Raw genomic sequence first — 17,531 nt, 5'->3', positions numbered from 1 at the left:
ATATATACAGTGTTGGACAGCCACTCATCACTGGCTTGCTTTCAGAGTGGTCCATTTTACATAGACTTATGTTAATTAGATACCTTCATCTTCAATCCTTCAAAGTCCTGTCTGATTGTCTGAAAGAAAGATTGTCTTGTGTATGATTAGAGCATGACGAATTATTTGGTAAAACATCAAATCTTCATCAAATTTTCAGTCAGTCTTTCCTAACCTGTTGTATGAGAGAATTTTCGTTATTTGCTATGGCCTTTTTTCATTGCACTGTTATTGCAACCACAAAGAACGTTAAAATGCTAATCTTTTGCGACAACAAGAAACATTATTCTACCGGTTTCACAAACAGAATAAAGACCTATAAAATTTTTTGCTTTTACATATTCTATCACCTTTCAGAATAAAATGGCGGTAGGCCCCTTGGTGTGAATGACTTTGTGAAGTAGTGCCCTGCAATGGACTGGGGTCTGATCCATGGTGTATTTCCACATCGCAACCATTAATAGGCTTCTGATTCATCATGACCCTGACCAGGATAAATCTTACTGGCGATTATCTCGTCAATTTTATTAAATTTGTTCCTCTCTTGAAATAAATGTATAACAGTCCAAGAGCCAGAAATAAGACTCCTACCTTCTCTGTTCTCTGTAATGAATGAAGCTAAACGGGAGGTTTCTCCTGCTCTCTAATGCGGCTCAAAACTTATTCTGATCACACAGCATATCTGCTAAACAGGGTAAGACTTCTAGAAATTAACTTCCTAAATGGTTTCTTGGTCCCTTGGCATTTCTTCCAAAAAAAAGCTTCTATTGTAAAATGTCCAAAAATACCAAACCTCCATCTGGTATCTACACCATTTCTGGGAAACTGCTCACAGATAATGAATCAGACAATAGCTCATTTTGTAGCTTTGTTACACGCCATTAGGGTTGCACCGGAGTCAGCCACTCACCCAGCTCTCATCTCTTTTTAAAGCTCCAAATGCCACCGAGGGAGAGAAATGCATTTCCAAATGAAACGGGTAGTCATCTTAAGCACCATCTGTAGCAAGTCATTTCCAGTGTAAAGGCCAGCAAGGCTGAGCAGATGGATGTGTGCTCAAGAGAAAGCCTCTCTGAGAAAGCCCACCGGGGCTCTTTGACCTCAGGACGGAGAGACAAATATAGAGCGTCAGAAACATGGGTAGATGCATAAAATGAAAAGTTCTTTACAGAGATGGGCATTAGCAACTTCAGTGCTAAACAACTAAAAAGAATAGTAATAAACTGAAGGTTTTTTGGTCACTTTTAAGGGAGACTTGAATTTGCACATTAAAGTCCCTGAAGGCAGATGTTTGCAGTTGTGCTACAATGTCCAATGTGCATTTTTAGTTTACAATAAAGTGGCGTAGTGTGGGTACGTGTAAATGTCCATTGAGTGACTTTTAATGTCCATAGTGCACAGTTAAGGAAGTAGGAGAAGGTGATGGGTGGCACCAGGGTGTTTGGGACTCTGAGAGTTTGAGAGAAGAAGCTGTTACAGAACCTTGTAGTGCGGGTCCTGATGCAGCGGAACCTCCTGCCTGACCGCAGGGGCTTGAACAGACTGTGGGAGGGGTGAGAGGGATCCTTCACAATGGTAGAGGCTCTGCGTACACAGGGTGTATGGGAGATGTCCTGGATTAGAGGGAAGGGAGACTCCAATGATCCTCTCAGCTGTCCTTACTATGCTTTGTAGGGTCTTGCGTTCTAAGGTTTGTCTGTAGAAGGTGGTATGGATTGGTGGTGGAAGGCTGGCTATTGGTGGTGATAGGCTGGCTAATGGTAGAGGGAGGCTGACTAAGCCAGCTCGGTTTATACATGGTCAAGTGTGCAGGATGTGTGCAAATTGACCTGAGGTATCTGCTTTGCACGTCACTTCACTCTTTGGACCTGCTGCTAAAGAGGTTCTAGAAAGGAGGGTGTAGGGTTTGGCAACACAGCCATCATGGCCAAAATATTGTGCAGTAATGACACGTATATAGAGACAGACAGCTGCGATAGATACATGTGGAAGGAGATATGGTTAAAAAGTGGTGGAGATGGAGAAAAAGAATAGAGAGTGATGAACAAGAGAACAGCTGGCTTTTTTCACTCTCCAGCTGCCCTCTTCTCCAAGCTCTTGTTGACTCCAGCTGCTCTCTTCTCACATGTACTTGCCAGTGGGAGGTTCATAAATATGGAGCTATTTAAAAATGTAGTATGGTGTGGATCTGTGTCTTGTCTCTGTTTACTTCAGGGTACAGTTTGGTTAATGTCATGGCCAATTGGCCAAGTTACTGAAAATGTAACATATACAGATATTAAACTTTGCAATAACGATGCCCATTTAGCCAGTTTATCAAAATTTAGGATGTTATTTGAAAAGTATGATTGATACAATATGTTTTTATATTTTATTATCTCAAAGTTGCCTGCTAGCATTTTAACACAGATATGAATCTTTAGTGGTCGTTATTTCCCGTAATAATTGTGATGCAAGATCTATAGCTGATGTGCACCAGTTCTAGAGTAACAGCATGCCTGTTGGCATTGCTGCATGAGAATGTGCATTCATTACCCGTTACTGTGTTGTGGTTATGTTTAGCTGCCACTTTCTCAACAAGGGCTTGGCAGAACAAATGCTCCTGTTTAACACAGCTGGTTAAACATTGGCTCAGTTTACTTACAGTTTAATTTCCACATGGGCATCAGGGATGGAAGGCACTCTCACTTGTGTTTTGACATCCCCCTATTTCTTCTCTTTTTCACTTTCTCTCTTTTTCTTGGTAGAAAACACACTTCCAATGCATTAAGTGTTCAAAAATTTAAGAGAGACTGGTCTTGTTACTTCTTGCAGGGATGGAAAAGGTTATGTTTCCATTTTTATCTCTGTCTCTGTGCTATCGGACAGAACATGGCAGACTCCCAAGACTAGCTGGACCAGATGGCGTTTCGTTTGGCCTTTGACCTCTGACAGCTAACAACATGGATTTGTTTTTTGGGGGGGGTTTTTTCTACTTTTTTGACAGGTAAAAATTTTGTATATAAAGAGGTAAAAACCTTGGACACATTGTTTGCTTTTCAAGAAGCTAAACACTTTACCATGTTTGTTATAAGGCCATTGGGAACCTTTTATATATATATATATACAGTTTTTGAGACTTTAAATGGAAAAACTTGAGGAACTAGCAAAGGTTGTCACTAACTGATCTGCCACTAAAAACAACTGGGAAGCTGAGCTAATGAATACTGGCATGACATTAAGCATGTAGAAAAAGAAAGAAATAGCCTTTATTTGTCACATATACATTACAGCACAGTGAAATTCTTTCTTGGCATATCCCATCCTTGGAGGTTTGGGGTCAGAGCACAGGGTCAGCCATGATACAGCGCCTCTGGAGCAGAGAGGGTTAAGGGCCTTGCAACAGTGGCAACTTGGCAGTGCTGGGACTTGAACCACCCAGAGCCTTAACCACTTAAGCCACCACCACCCCTGTGAGCTAATCTACCAAAGTTCACAGACGAGCTGTAAAATTGGCATATTGTTCCTGTGTATGAAGAATTGTCCTGGTTTTTTTTTTTTTTGGACAGTGTTTAGCCCTATGTAGCTACATAACCCACAATATTGTGGATGCAATTTTGACAAACTTTAAAAACCCAACTAGATGGTACATCAGAAATAACCGTGCCAAACCAAATGCTTGTTGGAGAACCGATGATCCTGTTAGTGTTGGTCTACTGCCCAGTGTCTGTTTTGAGCACATCTGTTCCATCAGTACAATACATTATTATTTCTGCCACATTAAACCTGCACCTGGAGTATGTGCTGTGATTGTGTTTTCTCAGACCAGTATCCTTCTGATTTAATAAAACAGTAGAATTTCATGTTGCAAGCCTGGTGTTTGTCCACACAACATGGTATTCCAACATTTCTGGCTTGGTCTTGGGATTTTCTTCAAGCTGCAGTAGTTGCTAAATGATGTGTTACTGTTGGAATGTACAATATTTCACAGTATTGGTGAATTATGTTTAGTAACTTGTTACTTGTTTGACTTGTATATTTTTAGGTTTTATTGGATTGTAGTGAAATGCCTAATTTTTGTTTGGATTTTCTTTTGATTCTTTGATGATGGACTAGAATACAACTCAAGATGCCATATTACAGACCTTGTTTTATGCCTTTTACTTACTTTACAACTGTTTTGATTATTTGTTAATTAAACAGTAGGTATTACAATGCACATCAGAGTTATGCTATCCTGCATAAATATGTGTACAGAAGAACTACAGACCAATTTACAAACCAAAGGTTTCACATACCAATCTTATTCAGCTAAAGAGTTTGCACTGCATTTAATTTGTATTGGCTTTCCTGTATTTATGGATGTTTTACTCTAGCATTTCCTTTAGCTTTAGCTGTCAGTAGGCTGTTCAAATAGATTCTGTGTTGAAATGTTTAACGTACAAACTAGTTTCATATGTAACATTAAAAACTTGCTGGAATAGAAATGATCAAAACAATGAATGCCAGCTTCTGCATTTACTTAAATATGCCAAAGTTTGCTAAAGACTTTCAGTTTAAGGCTAACTTTCTGCATTTGCGAAACAGTAAATAACCAGACAAGTATATCAAGTCTCAGATATTATTATATTATTTTATGGTACTAGATGTTTGTAACATACACTATATTACCAAAGGTTTTGGGACACCCCTCCAGAACCAGACCTTCTCGTCCAACATCAGTGCCTGAGCTCACAAATGCACTTATAGTGGAATGGTCAAAAATTCCCATAAACACATTCCTAAACCTTGTGGAAAGCCTTCCCAGAAGAGTTGAAGCTGTTGTAGCTGCAAAGGGCGGTTTAACTCTATATTAAATTCATTTGCATGTAAAGGCAGACGTCCCAGTTTTGGAATGGCTCACAGTCTCTGCTCTAATTCATCCCAAAGGCGTTCTATCCGGTTGAGTTCAGGACTCTGTGAAGTTCCTCCACACCAAACTCTCTCATTTGTGTTTTTATGTACCTTGCTTTTTGCACTGGTGTGCAGTCATGTTGGAACAGGAAGGGGTCATCCCCAAACTGCTCCAAAAAGTTGGGAGCATGAAATTGTCCACAATGTCTTGGTACGCTGAAGCATTAAGAGTTCACTAGAACCAAGGGGCCGAGCCCAATCCCTGAAAAAAAGATATTTTTTTAGGTACTAGATATTTTTTATTTATTTTTTAGGTACTAGATATCAGTATCATCGCTAATAAAGGGGGCTTTTAAATGTTTGATCATTTTTATGGCTTAGTACCATTCATTATCAAATGATATAAAACTGTAACTGACTAATATGTCTGTCTGTACTCTGGACACTCTGCATGGCATGAATAATGAGCTCAAGAGTCCATATGGCGTTCTCCCATATTACCCAGCAGGGTAGCAGGTGCAGCTGTCATGTCACAAGCTGCTTTGATGCAGAGCAATTCACTCACTCGTCCTGAGTCGTCTAAAGTAGGATTCGTTAATGGCTGCATGAAAAAGAAATCAGGATGAGAACCTGAACCTAATATAATGCAAGCTTGTGTTTGTGCATATGCTTTAGAAGCAGGCAGTAGCAACATTCACTTTTAATGATCTGCCTAACATGTATCGTGTTTTTCTTTGTTCTAGATCGGATTAAAGGAATGGTAGATGGCCCATAGACCATGAGTGGCTGGAAAACGTATCACAGCCATTAATGTGAGATTCTGCCGAGTTGAAGAATGCCTCTACCGAGCAGAACGATGAAGAAAATGTAATACCAACCATGTGCTCATCTGTGATTTCAACATGGAGCACTCTATTCTTGCCACTGTCCAAGATCTGTATATCTTTGGATAGATTTGGAGTGTGGTTACATAACATAGAAAGAAGCAGCATTATGTTTGGACTGCATACTCTAGAAGATGAAGTTTGCTTTTATTTAAAGTCCAAGTGAAGATGAGATTTCTGAGTTTACCTTTAATTTTTTGTCTATCTGCACATGCTTACACAACATAGATTGCATTATGGCTGCTGAATCTCCCCAGCACCTTTATTTATCTGCTTGGTGTGGTGGAGAGTGACATTTGGACGATGCAGCGAAACGGAGGTGTCACAGGAAATGGCAGCCAGCCATGGATGTTCCGGCGAGTTCGACTGACATGGCTCAGTTTCATGCTTTTTTTCATATTGGTTTTCTTCCCACTCATTGCACATTACTACCTCACCACGATTGATGAGGCAGGTGGTCCAGACAAACGCATTTTTGGCCCACGACCTGGTGGTGAACTGTGTGAGGCGAAACACGTACAAGACCTGTGCCGTATACGAGAATCGGTGAGTGAAGAGCTGCTTCAGCTGGAAGCAAAGCGGCAAGAGCTCAACGGCGAAATAGCCCGTCTCAACCTGCGGATTGAAGCCTGTAAGCGTAGCATTGACAGTGCCAAACAGGACTTATTACAACTCAAAAATGTCATCAGCCAGACAGAACACTCTTATAAGGAACTCATGGCTCAGAATCAGCCAAAACTTTCGTTGCCAGTTAGACTTTTACCGGACAAAGATGATCCAGGGCTCCCTCCTCCACGATCTGTACAGGCATGTCGCTTGCATACTTGTTTTGATTATGCCAGATGTCCACTTACATCAGGGTTTCCAGTCTATGTGTATGACACGGGGTCGTATCCTTGGGGAGACAATATTGACCCATTGGTCAAGCAAGCCTTTGCATCTTCTGTTAAAAGCAGTGTTTATGTTACAGATAATCCAAATATTGCTTGTCTTTATGTGGTGCTTGTCGGAGAAATACAAGACTCCTCACCCTCTCCCGCTGACTTGGAAAAGCAGTTGAAAGCATTGCCCTACTGGAGGTCAGATGGTCATAATCACCTGTTGGTTCATCTGTCCAGGAAGTCATTAACTCAGAACTTCTTGTACAATGTAAGTACAGGCCGGGCAGCTATAGCACAGTCTACATTTCTTCAGCGACAATACAGAGAGGGATTTGACCTGGTAGTGTCTCCACTGGTCCATGCTCTTTCTGAGCCCAACTTTTTGGAGTTGCCACCACAGGTTCCAGTGAAAAGGAAGTATCTCTTTACCTTTCAAGGAGAGAAGGTGGAATCTCTGAGAAGTAGCCTTTTGGAAGCACCACCACAGTCTTTCGAGGAAGAAATGGAGGGAGATCCACCGGCTGACTATGATGATCGCATCATTGGCACGCTTAAAGCGGTACAAGACAGTCACCTAGACCAGGTACTTGTGGAATTTACTTGCAAGAACCGACCAAAGCCCAGTCTACCAACTGAATGGGCCCTGTGTGGGGAGCGTGAGGATCGCTTGGAAGTATTAAAAGCTTCTACGTTTGCTTTGGTGATTTCTCCAGGTGATGGGCAGCTCCTAGCCACTGCAGGGTGCAACATGCGCCTGTTCGAGGCCCTGGAGGTCGGGGCTATCCCTGTGGTTCTTGGCGACCACTCAAAGTTACCTTATCACCACCTAATACGATGGGGTGAGGCAGCTATCATGGTACCCAAGCCACGCATAACAGAGTTGCACTTTTTACTGAGGAGCCTATCGGATAACGATTTACTGGCCATGCGGCGGCAAGGTAGATTCCTTTGGGAAACGTACTTCTCTACTTCTGAAAGTATCTTCAATACCATTTTGGCCAGTATCCGAACCAGCATTCAAATACCAGCAGCACCCATAAAGGAGGAACCTGCTCAGGAGATTCCCCACAAAGCTGGAAAGATGGCAGGGACAGATGCTAATATGGCTGACAATGGGGACCTGGATCTTGGTCCAGTTGAGACAGAACCCCCTTACGCATCACCTAGGTTTTTGCGGAATTTCACTTACACAGTATCGGACATCTACCGAACCTGGAATCGCGCTCCGGGGCCTTTCCACCTGTTCCCCCACACACCCTTAGACCCCGTTCTACCTTCAGAGGCCAAGTTTCTTGGTTCCGGAACTGGTTTTCGCCCCATCGGTGGAGGCTCTGGAGGTTCTGGAAAAGAGTTTCAGGCTGCACTGGGTGGAAATGTCCCACGAGAACAATTCACAGTGGTCATGCTGACATATGAGCGAGAGGAGGTACTTATGAACTCTCTGGAGAGGCTAAACGGCCTTCCCTATCTCAACAAAGTGGTAGTAGTCTGGAATTCCCCAAAACCACCCTCAGATGACCTCCTCTGGCCAGACATTGGGCTGCCCATTGTGGTACGTTTGTTTATCCTGATTGTATAAAAGACTTAGTCAGCCTTGAAAGTAGTACTTTCATGTTGTTTTCGTGAGTTGATAAATTTGTAGAAATAAGAGACACATGCTATACAGCTTCCTTATTTACTTCATCTCTTTAACATGCATGTTAAGATCATGGGAAGATGAAATTTGGATATGGAAGCCAAAATGGTAATGGCAACGGAAGTAGTTGAATGACCCCATGCCAATATGTTCCTACTTAAAATCATGTTCCCACATGTTTCAAATTATTTAGCAGAGTTGTCCTTTTGTTGAGGCTACGTTGTCCTATATTATTCAAGCTTCTAATCAATGGTAGACTATAGTAGATAAGAACATGAAGAATGTTCTGACAGCAATATTCCAATATTCTGAGGCAATGTCTTATTATTTGCAGGTGGTGCGGACAGAAAAGAACAGTCTGAACAATCGCTTCCTGCCCTGGGACGTAGTAGAGACTGAGGCCATCTTGTCCATTGACGATGACGCCCATCTCAGACACGATGAAATCATGTTTGGGTTTAGGTAATATCTCTTTTTTTTTTTTTTTTTTTTTTTTTTTTTTTTTTATTAAATCTTTTAAAATGTTTTGCCATAATATTTTTTTAACAGTAGAAACAATGAATTTATTAAAAAAAAGTTTTTTAATGTAGGAAGTAGGAAAATAACATGTCCGGCATGATATTAGTGTTGGCATAAGTATGTTGGGTTTTTTCCCCCTCTCCCGCTACAAGAACAGCAGGTCATAAAGACAGAACTGATATCATGAAAGGGAAACAGTTTGAGCCAAAGGAAGGGTGTTTGTATCTAATAGTTTTATTAGTCATTTGTCCTCATGACAGGACACATGTTAAAAGAAAAACACAGAATTACTACACATTCTTTTAGTGAAACCTTCTTACCTTTAAAAAACAGACGATAAAATCTTTTCATTTTCATCAGATTTTGATACAGAAATTAATTAACGATTAATTTATAGCTGCTGTTTATGTAAAACAGTGGTGCTTTAAGAATTTAGGTCTTCCTCCTTGTTAAGACACGGACAAAGAGCTTTGTGGAAGCGTGGTCAGTAGAATTTTTTGTCGGTGAGTTTTAGCCTCCTACAACCTAGCGTCCACATACATGGACATCACATTTTTGGTTGTGTGCAGCATAATACTTAATTCTTTGTAACTGGAACCTGTTCTACACAAAAGAAGTGGCTTCATGTTCAAAGATAATATCTGGTTATTATATTTATTGGTTCCTCCTAACCCCAATTAGCTAGAAGAAATCTAAAATGCAAGCCAAACCAAAGCTCAGGTCTTAGGAGGTTAAAGCAGGAATTTCTCAAAAATTTTGTCAGGGACCCTGTGTACCTGAGTTGGTGTAATAGTTTGGGTAGTTGTTAGCACCGGAGAGTTTTTCATTCTTGAACTTTGATTTTTTGTTACTCCTGTTTTTAAATCCATTCAATTCTAGTGACCAGTTAAACAAGTGAATATGTATAGTGACCTACTAATAAATATAACAGTTTGAATAATAGTGGGGATTTATTTTTTATCACCGTGGTAAAATATACAAAAACAAAAAGGTCACAAAAGTTTCTGGACCCCACATGGAGAACTATGGGTTTAAGAGGACATTTTGTAGTGGACATTGTGCCATACCTGTTCTAAGGAAAGAAACAGCTGAGGAATTTTTTTAGAGGAAAATTAGGATAATTAGTATTTTTAACTGATGCCATCATGTATTGGTGACTAGGAAATTAGCTTAGTATTGTGTCAAACTGAAAATGTCAGTGCGTTAGTGTCAATCTAGGTCATGTGAGAAACGAAAAAGGAAAAGAAAAGATTTTCTTTGGAGATAATTTGTCGTCTCTTGCTTTCTCTGTTTGTCAGGGTGTGGCGAGAGGCCAGGGATCGGATTGTGGGCTTTCCAGGGCGGTTTCATGCCTGGGACATCAACCACCAGTCTTGGCTCTACAACTCCAACTACTCTTGTGAACTCTCCATGGTGCTGACAGGCGCCGCCTTTTTTCACAAGGTAACAACTCTCAACCAAGTCCAGGATAATCTGGGGGGAAAACATCTGGATGATCAAAAATGATCTATAATTTTATGGTTTAGTCACCATATAATAGGTGTGAATGCTATATATAATCTAAAGTCGCTATAGAAATATCGTAAGCACAAGCAAAGTTCTGCACTTGGTTGGTGGTAAGTTTGAAACCATTAAAATAAATTGCCTTTGCAAGTGTTGTGGCATCGCAAACCACCAGACCAGCTTCAGTGCACATTAGCATAGATTCTACATCTGTACCGGAAGAGTTATCAACATTCTTCAAAAAGCTATTACCTTCAGATGATTCAATGATCATGATTGTGCAGAAGGTTAAGCAATGCCTAAAACAACAAACATTAGAAAGTTTTCAATTGGATTGAGATCTAGTGACTTGTAGAAGCCATAGAATATGATTTACATCATTTTCATCTTCACCAAACCATTCATTCAGCTTTTATGCTCTCTGGATGTGGGTGGAGTCACCCTGGAAGACATTTCAATCTCAGGAAGGAAGTGTTTCATCAGAAGTTAAAGCTGATCAATCAGATGAACTTTGTATTGATTTGCATTTGCAGTGAGACTTGGAAGTGGACTCAAACCATGCGAGCAAAATAAATAAACTCCTCCGCAGTATAACAGAGCCAGTGTTTTTCCTTTCGTCATTGGTGTATATTAAGGGCCAAAAGGAATACAGTACAAGGCTTACAGTTATTTTAATTCAACCATATAGTGATATCAATTCAGTCTGACAAACTTAATTACTTTAATGAAACATTGTCTTTTTAAGTTGCTTTAGAAAAATATTTATCCTACTGCTTAGACAGTTAATGCTGATACAGAGCTTGTTTTATATACAGAACACAAGGAAGACGGTACATGCATGCTTACTTTAAATTTCTTATCTACCGTGATCAACAATAATAAGAGAAAAATACTCATAGTAGACAACCACTGCTATTACTGTATATTCAGAGCTAAAACTGACCATTCCTCTAGAAGTGCATTTGTGAGGTCAGGCCTGACTCGCAGTCTTTTTTTTTTTTTTTTTTTCGCAAGTCAGTTAAGTGATCCTTTCACTGGAACTAAGGGGCCGAGCCCAACCCATGAAAAACAACACGCCGAAAAAAACTAGAGAGTGATAAATAGTCCATGGACACTGATTGGTCAGATATGTTTGGTAACCCATGCAGCCTAAATGTGAGAATGGAAACTGATGTTTATCTGTGTGTGTGTGTGTGTGTGTGTGTGTGTGTGTGTGTGTGTGTGTGTGTGTGTGTGTGTAGTACTACGCCTACCTGTATTCCTACGTGATGCCCCAGGCCATTCGAGACATGGTGGATGAGTACATCAACTGTGAAGACATCGCCATGAACTTCCTGGTGTCACATATCACACGCAAACCCCCGATCAAGGTCAGTCAGTTCTCAGAACTAAACAGGAAAGTGCATCACAGTGCAGTTCTCAGCTAGACCACCCTTTTGTGTGGAAATTAGTAGGGAATTTGTACAGGAGTTGTGTTCTTTGCCAGTCAATTATGTATTTATTTGGCAGAAAATTTTGAGCAGACTCCAAGTGGCAAGGCTTCTAAAGAAGAATTGGTTAGAGTAGGTTAGAAATGAACAAATTAAAAAACAAAGGTTCTACAGTTCCTGTAACAGCATGTCCCTTGGTGTTGTGTTCCTCTCATGGCACTGCAGTTTGTCAGTGATTGCAAGGTTCTATTTAATAAAGAGTAACAGGTCATACTCTGTAATCTATTTACTGTATAGCCGCAATAAATGCTAAACAAGTTAGTTCCAGATATGTCTTGCATTGTAACAGACTAAAAAAGCAGCTGAAACCACATAAGCCTTAACCGTGAGGCCTTTGCCAAACTTGGTTATAGCTTTATCTCTGATTTCTACACCGGAGATAAAACATTCTAAATAAGAAAAATGTCCTTACCAAAATTCTCAACAGTTACTTATTTTTTTCTTTGTTATAGTGGAGTGTTATACACTGATCAGACATAACATTATGACCATATTGTGTTGGTCCCCCTTTTGCTGCCAAAACAGCCCTGACCCGTCCTGCAGTGTGTATTCTGACACCTTTCTATCAGAACCAGCATTAACTTCTTCAGCAATTTGAGTAACAATAACTCATCTGTTGGATCGGATCACACGGGCCAGCCTTCGCTCCCCACGTGCATCAATGAGTCTTGGCCACCCATGACACTGTCCCCGGTTCACCACTGTTCCTTCCTTGGAGCACTTTTGATAGATACTGACCACTGCAGACTGGGAACACCCCACAAGAGCTGCGGTTTTGGAGATGCTCTGATCCAGTCGTCTAGCCATCACAATTTGGTCCTTGTCAAACTCGCTCAAATCCTTACGCTTGTCCATTTTTCCTGCTTCTAACACATCAACTTTGAGGACAAAATGTTCATTGCTGCCTAATATATCCCACCCACTAACAGCTGCCATGATGAAGTGAATAACACTGATTATCTCCTCACCTGTCACAGCTTATAATGTTATGCCTGATCGGTGTGTATACACACCCTGTGTTAGTTGTTATATAAACAGTAATGTACTATAAAAAGCATATTTAACTTTATCGTCGTTTAATTTTGCAGCCAGCGCTATTGTCAGATTGTAATCAACACCTTCTGACCAATCAGATCAGTGCTGTGGCATACATGTTTACTAGAAGGAAAATTACTGGAATGTGTACTCCAAATATATGTCTCGCACACACACACTAAAAGAAAGAGATGAGTGTGTTTTAGTATAGGAAGCGTATATTCCATCTAAGTGATAAGGGATTGTTGGGGATTACACCACTGGTCCTTGGGAAGTTTTAGAAAAGCCTTGAGCAATATTCTCAGTAGTGTGGCACTGAGAGGGGAAAAAAGAACCTAATGAAATTTCATGTACTACGTGTTATTAGTGGGAGACTGCATCTGTGCCACAATTTCCCCTGAAAGTCATAAGCTCCGTTATTGAATTTCTCGCCGTCAATCTCTCTAACCCACAATCTTCTCTTCAGCAAGTTCACAATAGCATAGAGAAATCGCTCGTCTTCACTTTAGTTAAAAAAAAAAAATCCAGGCTAAAAAATCTCGTGTATTCCAAACAAATGAAGTATTAAACAGGGCTGAATAATAATGACAGGAATGATCATCACGATTATTTTCCTCAGTGTTGGAATCATGCTAAAATTACGTAAGTAATTTAACCAGAAATTACTGTAGCTTTTCACCTTATTAGTAGAAAAATGTAAAGAGCGCCTCTTCTTTCAAACATTATTGAATGAAGCTAATGTTGCACCTGAGTCTTGATTAATCAGTAAATATATAAATCTTCCAGTAAAAACGAACTCTGTCTCTCTGATCAGGTGACGTCTCGTTGGACTTTCCGCTGTCCCGGCTGTCCTCAGGCACTGTCTCACGACGACTCGCACTTCCACGAGCGCCACAAGTGCATCAACTTCTTCGTCAAGGTGTACGGTTACATGCCGCTGCTCTACACGCAGTTCCGGGTGGACTCTGTCCTCTTTAAGACTCGCCTTCCGCACGACAAGACCAAATGCTTCAAATTCATTTAGAGGGACCAAAAGAGGACGTACAGACACCCGAATATGACGGACGGGAGATTTTTATTCGTCAAAAAGAAGGGAGGACTGCTACATGAAAGCATTTTTTTTTTTTTTTTTTCCTCTGTGTGTTCGACCCATCAGCAACCACTACTGGTCTCATTCGCACCACTTTCATCAGTCTCAGCAAAGAGGTGGATATGAGGCGAGGACACTTTAACGTGTTTCAAACTGAACTCTTTGGAACTGACGGAATGGTAAAAGACACAGGCAAAAGCTTCCTGTCTCATTGCACTCCTTTATTTTTTATCCCGTTCTACATTTATATATCTATATATAGTGTGTTTCATCTGCAAGAGATGATGTCCTCTTGTATATGACAAGCACATTTCTGCAGGTCACAGAAATTTTATTTGTGTGTGTGTGCGTGCGTGTGTGTGTTTTTGAAATAAGGAATATTCAAAGGAGGAAGTCACCAGACCTCAAAGACACACAATTAAAAACACTACACGGTCAGGCGAGCGATAATCACGTTGACTGCTCTCTCTCTTCGGGGGTGCCAGTGATCAGAAAAACAGCGTGTACACATCCGCTTCATCAGGTCTTCTTAGACATGTGCCGATATCACGTTATCATATCTGAAGAATTGCTTAAACGTATCACAGTTTATGGTAGCTTGAATAAAAACTGCCGTCTTACCGATCACTCGTCTGCTGAACAGGATGAGTTTTGAAATTCACACGACACTGCCTCTATAGATCTAAAGACAGCTTGTCCTGATTCGGCTTTTCCCAAACAGGGGATTGGGCTTTAGCTCTGGAGCACAAAAACCGCACAAAAAAATGCAGCCTTCATAGGTGACTGCTGTTGGGATTAAATGACATTCATTTAGTTTCTGCAGTAACATCATAGTGCATGTTAAATATTTATGCCATACCTTCCTGCTATCAGAAAATAACAGATGTGCAGAGGTGAAGAACATAACAGCATGAAGTCTGCGCCTAATATCGCCACACCTACTGGTTTTGTTCCCTCACATCTCACCATCCTGACATTTTAAGTAGCTTTGAACTCCCTCCACCGTACAACACCCATCGCTCTGAGCTCTTATCTCCTTCTATTATCGTCGTTTTTAATTCAAACATTTCTGCACACTACAGCCTATACATTAGACTTCACTGAAAATCTTTAATTACTTTACCCCCTTTTGTTAATTTGCAGATCAATACTGAAGCATAAAATGTGCACGGCATTTACAATAACAGTAATTCTGACCTGTAGAAAGCGCCAATGTCCTTGCCGTCGTCGTCATCATCAGACGCTAGGAATGTAAAGAGATTTTTCTGAAAGCTTGACTGAAACCACACCAATGGTTAATCATTCTCCAGTACTGAATTCCTGAAGAGCTGCTTTTTTCTCTCCAAGCCTGTGAAAAGAGGACATGATACTGAGTGTGTTTTCACACAAAAAAAACGGTTCGAGAATCTTTCATTTTGTAATCAGTCTAAACTGAACACCGAACTAGTTATTTAGGAATATATATATATATGCATAGGCAGTTCATAGGAACCAAAGCTAAATAAAGAAAGGGCACTAGCACTAATAAAGACTTTTCCGATCAAAGTACATCTGTTGTTACCTTCAGCCAATTTAAGGTCAAGTTTAGATGACATGCATTTCTTTAGAGACTTGAAATCAAATGTGTTCAACAATGGAATGAAGGACCAGGCAGCTTCATATCCTAAAACCTAAAAGGCTAAGCTTATCATTGTTCACAGTATAATGAGGATATTATGTTTAAAACTATACATTTAACTGATCTATGGGGTCTGCTAGGTTTTAAGGGTGGCATAATGGCATAATCAGTTCGGTCTGGAGCTTACTGTCTGTGCATGTTCTCTATAGTTTTCCGACCACACACATACCAGTAGGTGGGTTATTAAAATACTAAACTGTCCTTCAATTGCCTTAGTGTGTGTGTGTGTGCGCGTGTGTGTGCACGAAACCTTGTTATGGACTGGTGTCCCATCCAGTGTGTGTCTTATCCTCTTCTCTGGATCCAGATACACTATGATACTGACTTGAGTTTGACTGAACTGCTACTGAAGATGAATGAATGAATGTTTTAACCAAAACTAATTCCAGCACATTTTTTCCAATTTCACAGAAGGTCATGGTAGTCTGTGGAGAAGTAATGGCCCAGTAGTTACAGCTTTGGGCTGCTGATCATGAGTTTAAAGCCTAGCGCTGGTGTTGGGGTAATTTTAGGAGAAATGACAACATATCATGTAACTGATTATCGGCACATGCCTAAGCAGCACAGATGTTTGTGTCCCTCTCATGTTTGTCCTTTTCTTTTGCTCAAATAGATTATGTGAAGTTGGAGTAAAGACCTCAGGTCTGAGTACTAGCACAATTCTGGAGAATCTACATATGCTGCATATAAATACTGCAGAAGAATTACTGGCACAATTTGAACCCTTTGTTTTGGAATGGTACTTTGTTTCCTCATTGAACTGGTCAAATCCAGGATCCACATGAACTGACGTTTGCATTGCGATGTTCATTTCGGTCCTGAACTGTATAGTGCATAGAGGATTCTGCATTGTAAATCCATTAGGTGTTTCTTTTTAATATATGTTATATGTTTCGGATCATGGATGCCTTTTATGGAACCTTTTTATACACCTAATGACTGTGTATGTATAAATTTGTTGAGGTTTAAGTAATGTGTGTGTTTGTGTTTTGTTTTGTTTTTGTTTTTTTTTCTCCCCCTGTATTGCCACTCAAGCATGGAGATTGGGGAGGCGAGGAAGCAGAAGCACAGCAATCTGACTGACAGACTGTATCATTAGTGTGATCCTCAAAAACACTAATAAACCAGCCCGTGCCATTTGTCTCTGGAACTTCTATGAAAATCGATGTTTAATTACCAAGATGAAATAATGAACTCATTAAACTTGCATAGGTCCCAGGAGGTGTGATGAAAAAAAATAGGAATGCGCCAAGCTTTTTTCTTTCTACAATGGCAGTGTTAGCGCTATGGGCATCAACTGTTCCTCTGTACTGAAGTAGAATCTGTTCTCTATAAATGTCTCATGCAAGGTCATGTAAAGCATCAAGAGTGAGGGTTTTTTTCCCCTCAGTAACAACAAAAGACAAGACAGAGCAGTGTGTGCAACCTGGATAGATGAACACAGTGGAACCTCGGCATACGAATGCCTTCTCTTAGGAATTTCTGCCTTAAGAATTGAAACTTTGCAAGAAATTTGCATCAGCATCCGAAGCATTTTCGGCATATGAACAAACCGACCTCAAAGCCGGCTAATTTGCGCATATGTCCGGGAGCTGTTCAAAACTTGTTTGCGTCAGTGGAAAGCCAGGCGAAGCCAAGCGATTTTTTTCAGTCAGCGAAAGCTGTTTCAAAAGAGTTCAAAAACAGCGTTCAAAAGCTACGTGATTTTTCACACGTTTTTGAGTTGTAGCGTGGGTGGTCTGTTCTATTTTTAGCTTCGTAGCACGACTTCCTGTGAGGAGCCTTAACATGGAAGGCTTGGCTTGGGTCAGTTCTTTGTAAGCAGCCATACAGTTTACATACGCTTCATATTGGTCATATTTTTGGGTGGCTGGAATGGATTATGTGCATTTACCTTATTTCTT

General features: G+C 40.5%; 1 protein-coding gene across 3 annotated transcripts in view; it reads left to right on the top strand.

Moving 5' to 3' along the window:
• extl3 (exostosin-like glycosyltransferase 3) overlaps positions 1–16,768 on the top strand; it is a 32,249-nt gene extending 15,481 nt beyond the window's left edge. For all 3 annotated transcript variants that reach the window (XM_058378936.1, XM_058378937.1, XM_058378938.1), the window contains 5 exons: positions 5,655–8,228; positions 8,647–8,774; positions 10,130–10,274; positions 11,576–11,704; positions 13,674–16,768. In XM_058378936.1, the coding sequence (XP_058234919.1) occupies positions 6,099–8,228; positions 8,647–8,774; positions 10,130–10,274; positions 11,576–11,704; positions 13,674–13,883 (2,742 nt within the window). In that variant the 5' untranslated portion in view covers positions 5,655–6,098 and the 3' untranslated portion in view covers positions 13,884–16,768. The remainder of the gene's footprint in view (positions 1–5,654; positions 8,229–8,646; positions 8,775–10,129; positions 10,275–11,575; positions 11,705–13,673) is intronic.
• The last annotated feature ends 763 nt before the right edge of the window (positions 16,769–17,531 follow it).

This window comes from Hemibagrus wyckioides, linkage group LG25, assembly GCF_019097595.1.
Source record: "Hemibagrus wyckioides isolate EC202008001 linkage group LG25, SWU_Hwy_1.0, whole genome shotgun sequence".
Classification (NCBI taxonomy): Eukaryota; Metazoa; Chordata; class Actinopteri; order Siluriformes; family Bagridae; genus Hemibagrus; species Hemibagrus wyckioides.
The sequence above is the reverse complement of the archived record's forward strand: the minus strand, read 5'-3'. Positions and strand labels throughout refer to the sequence as shown.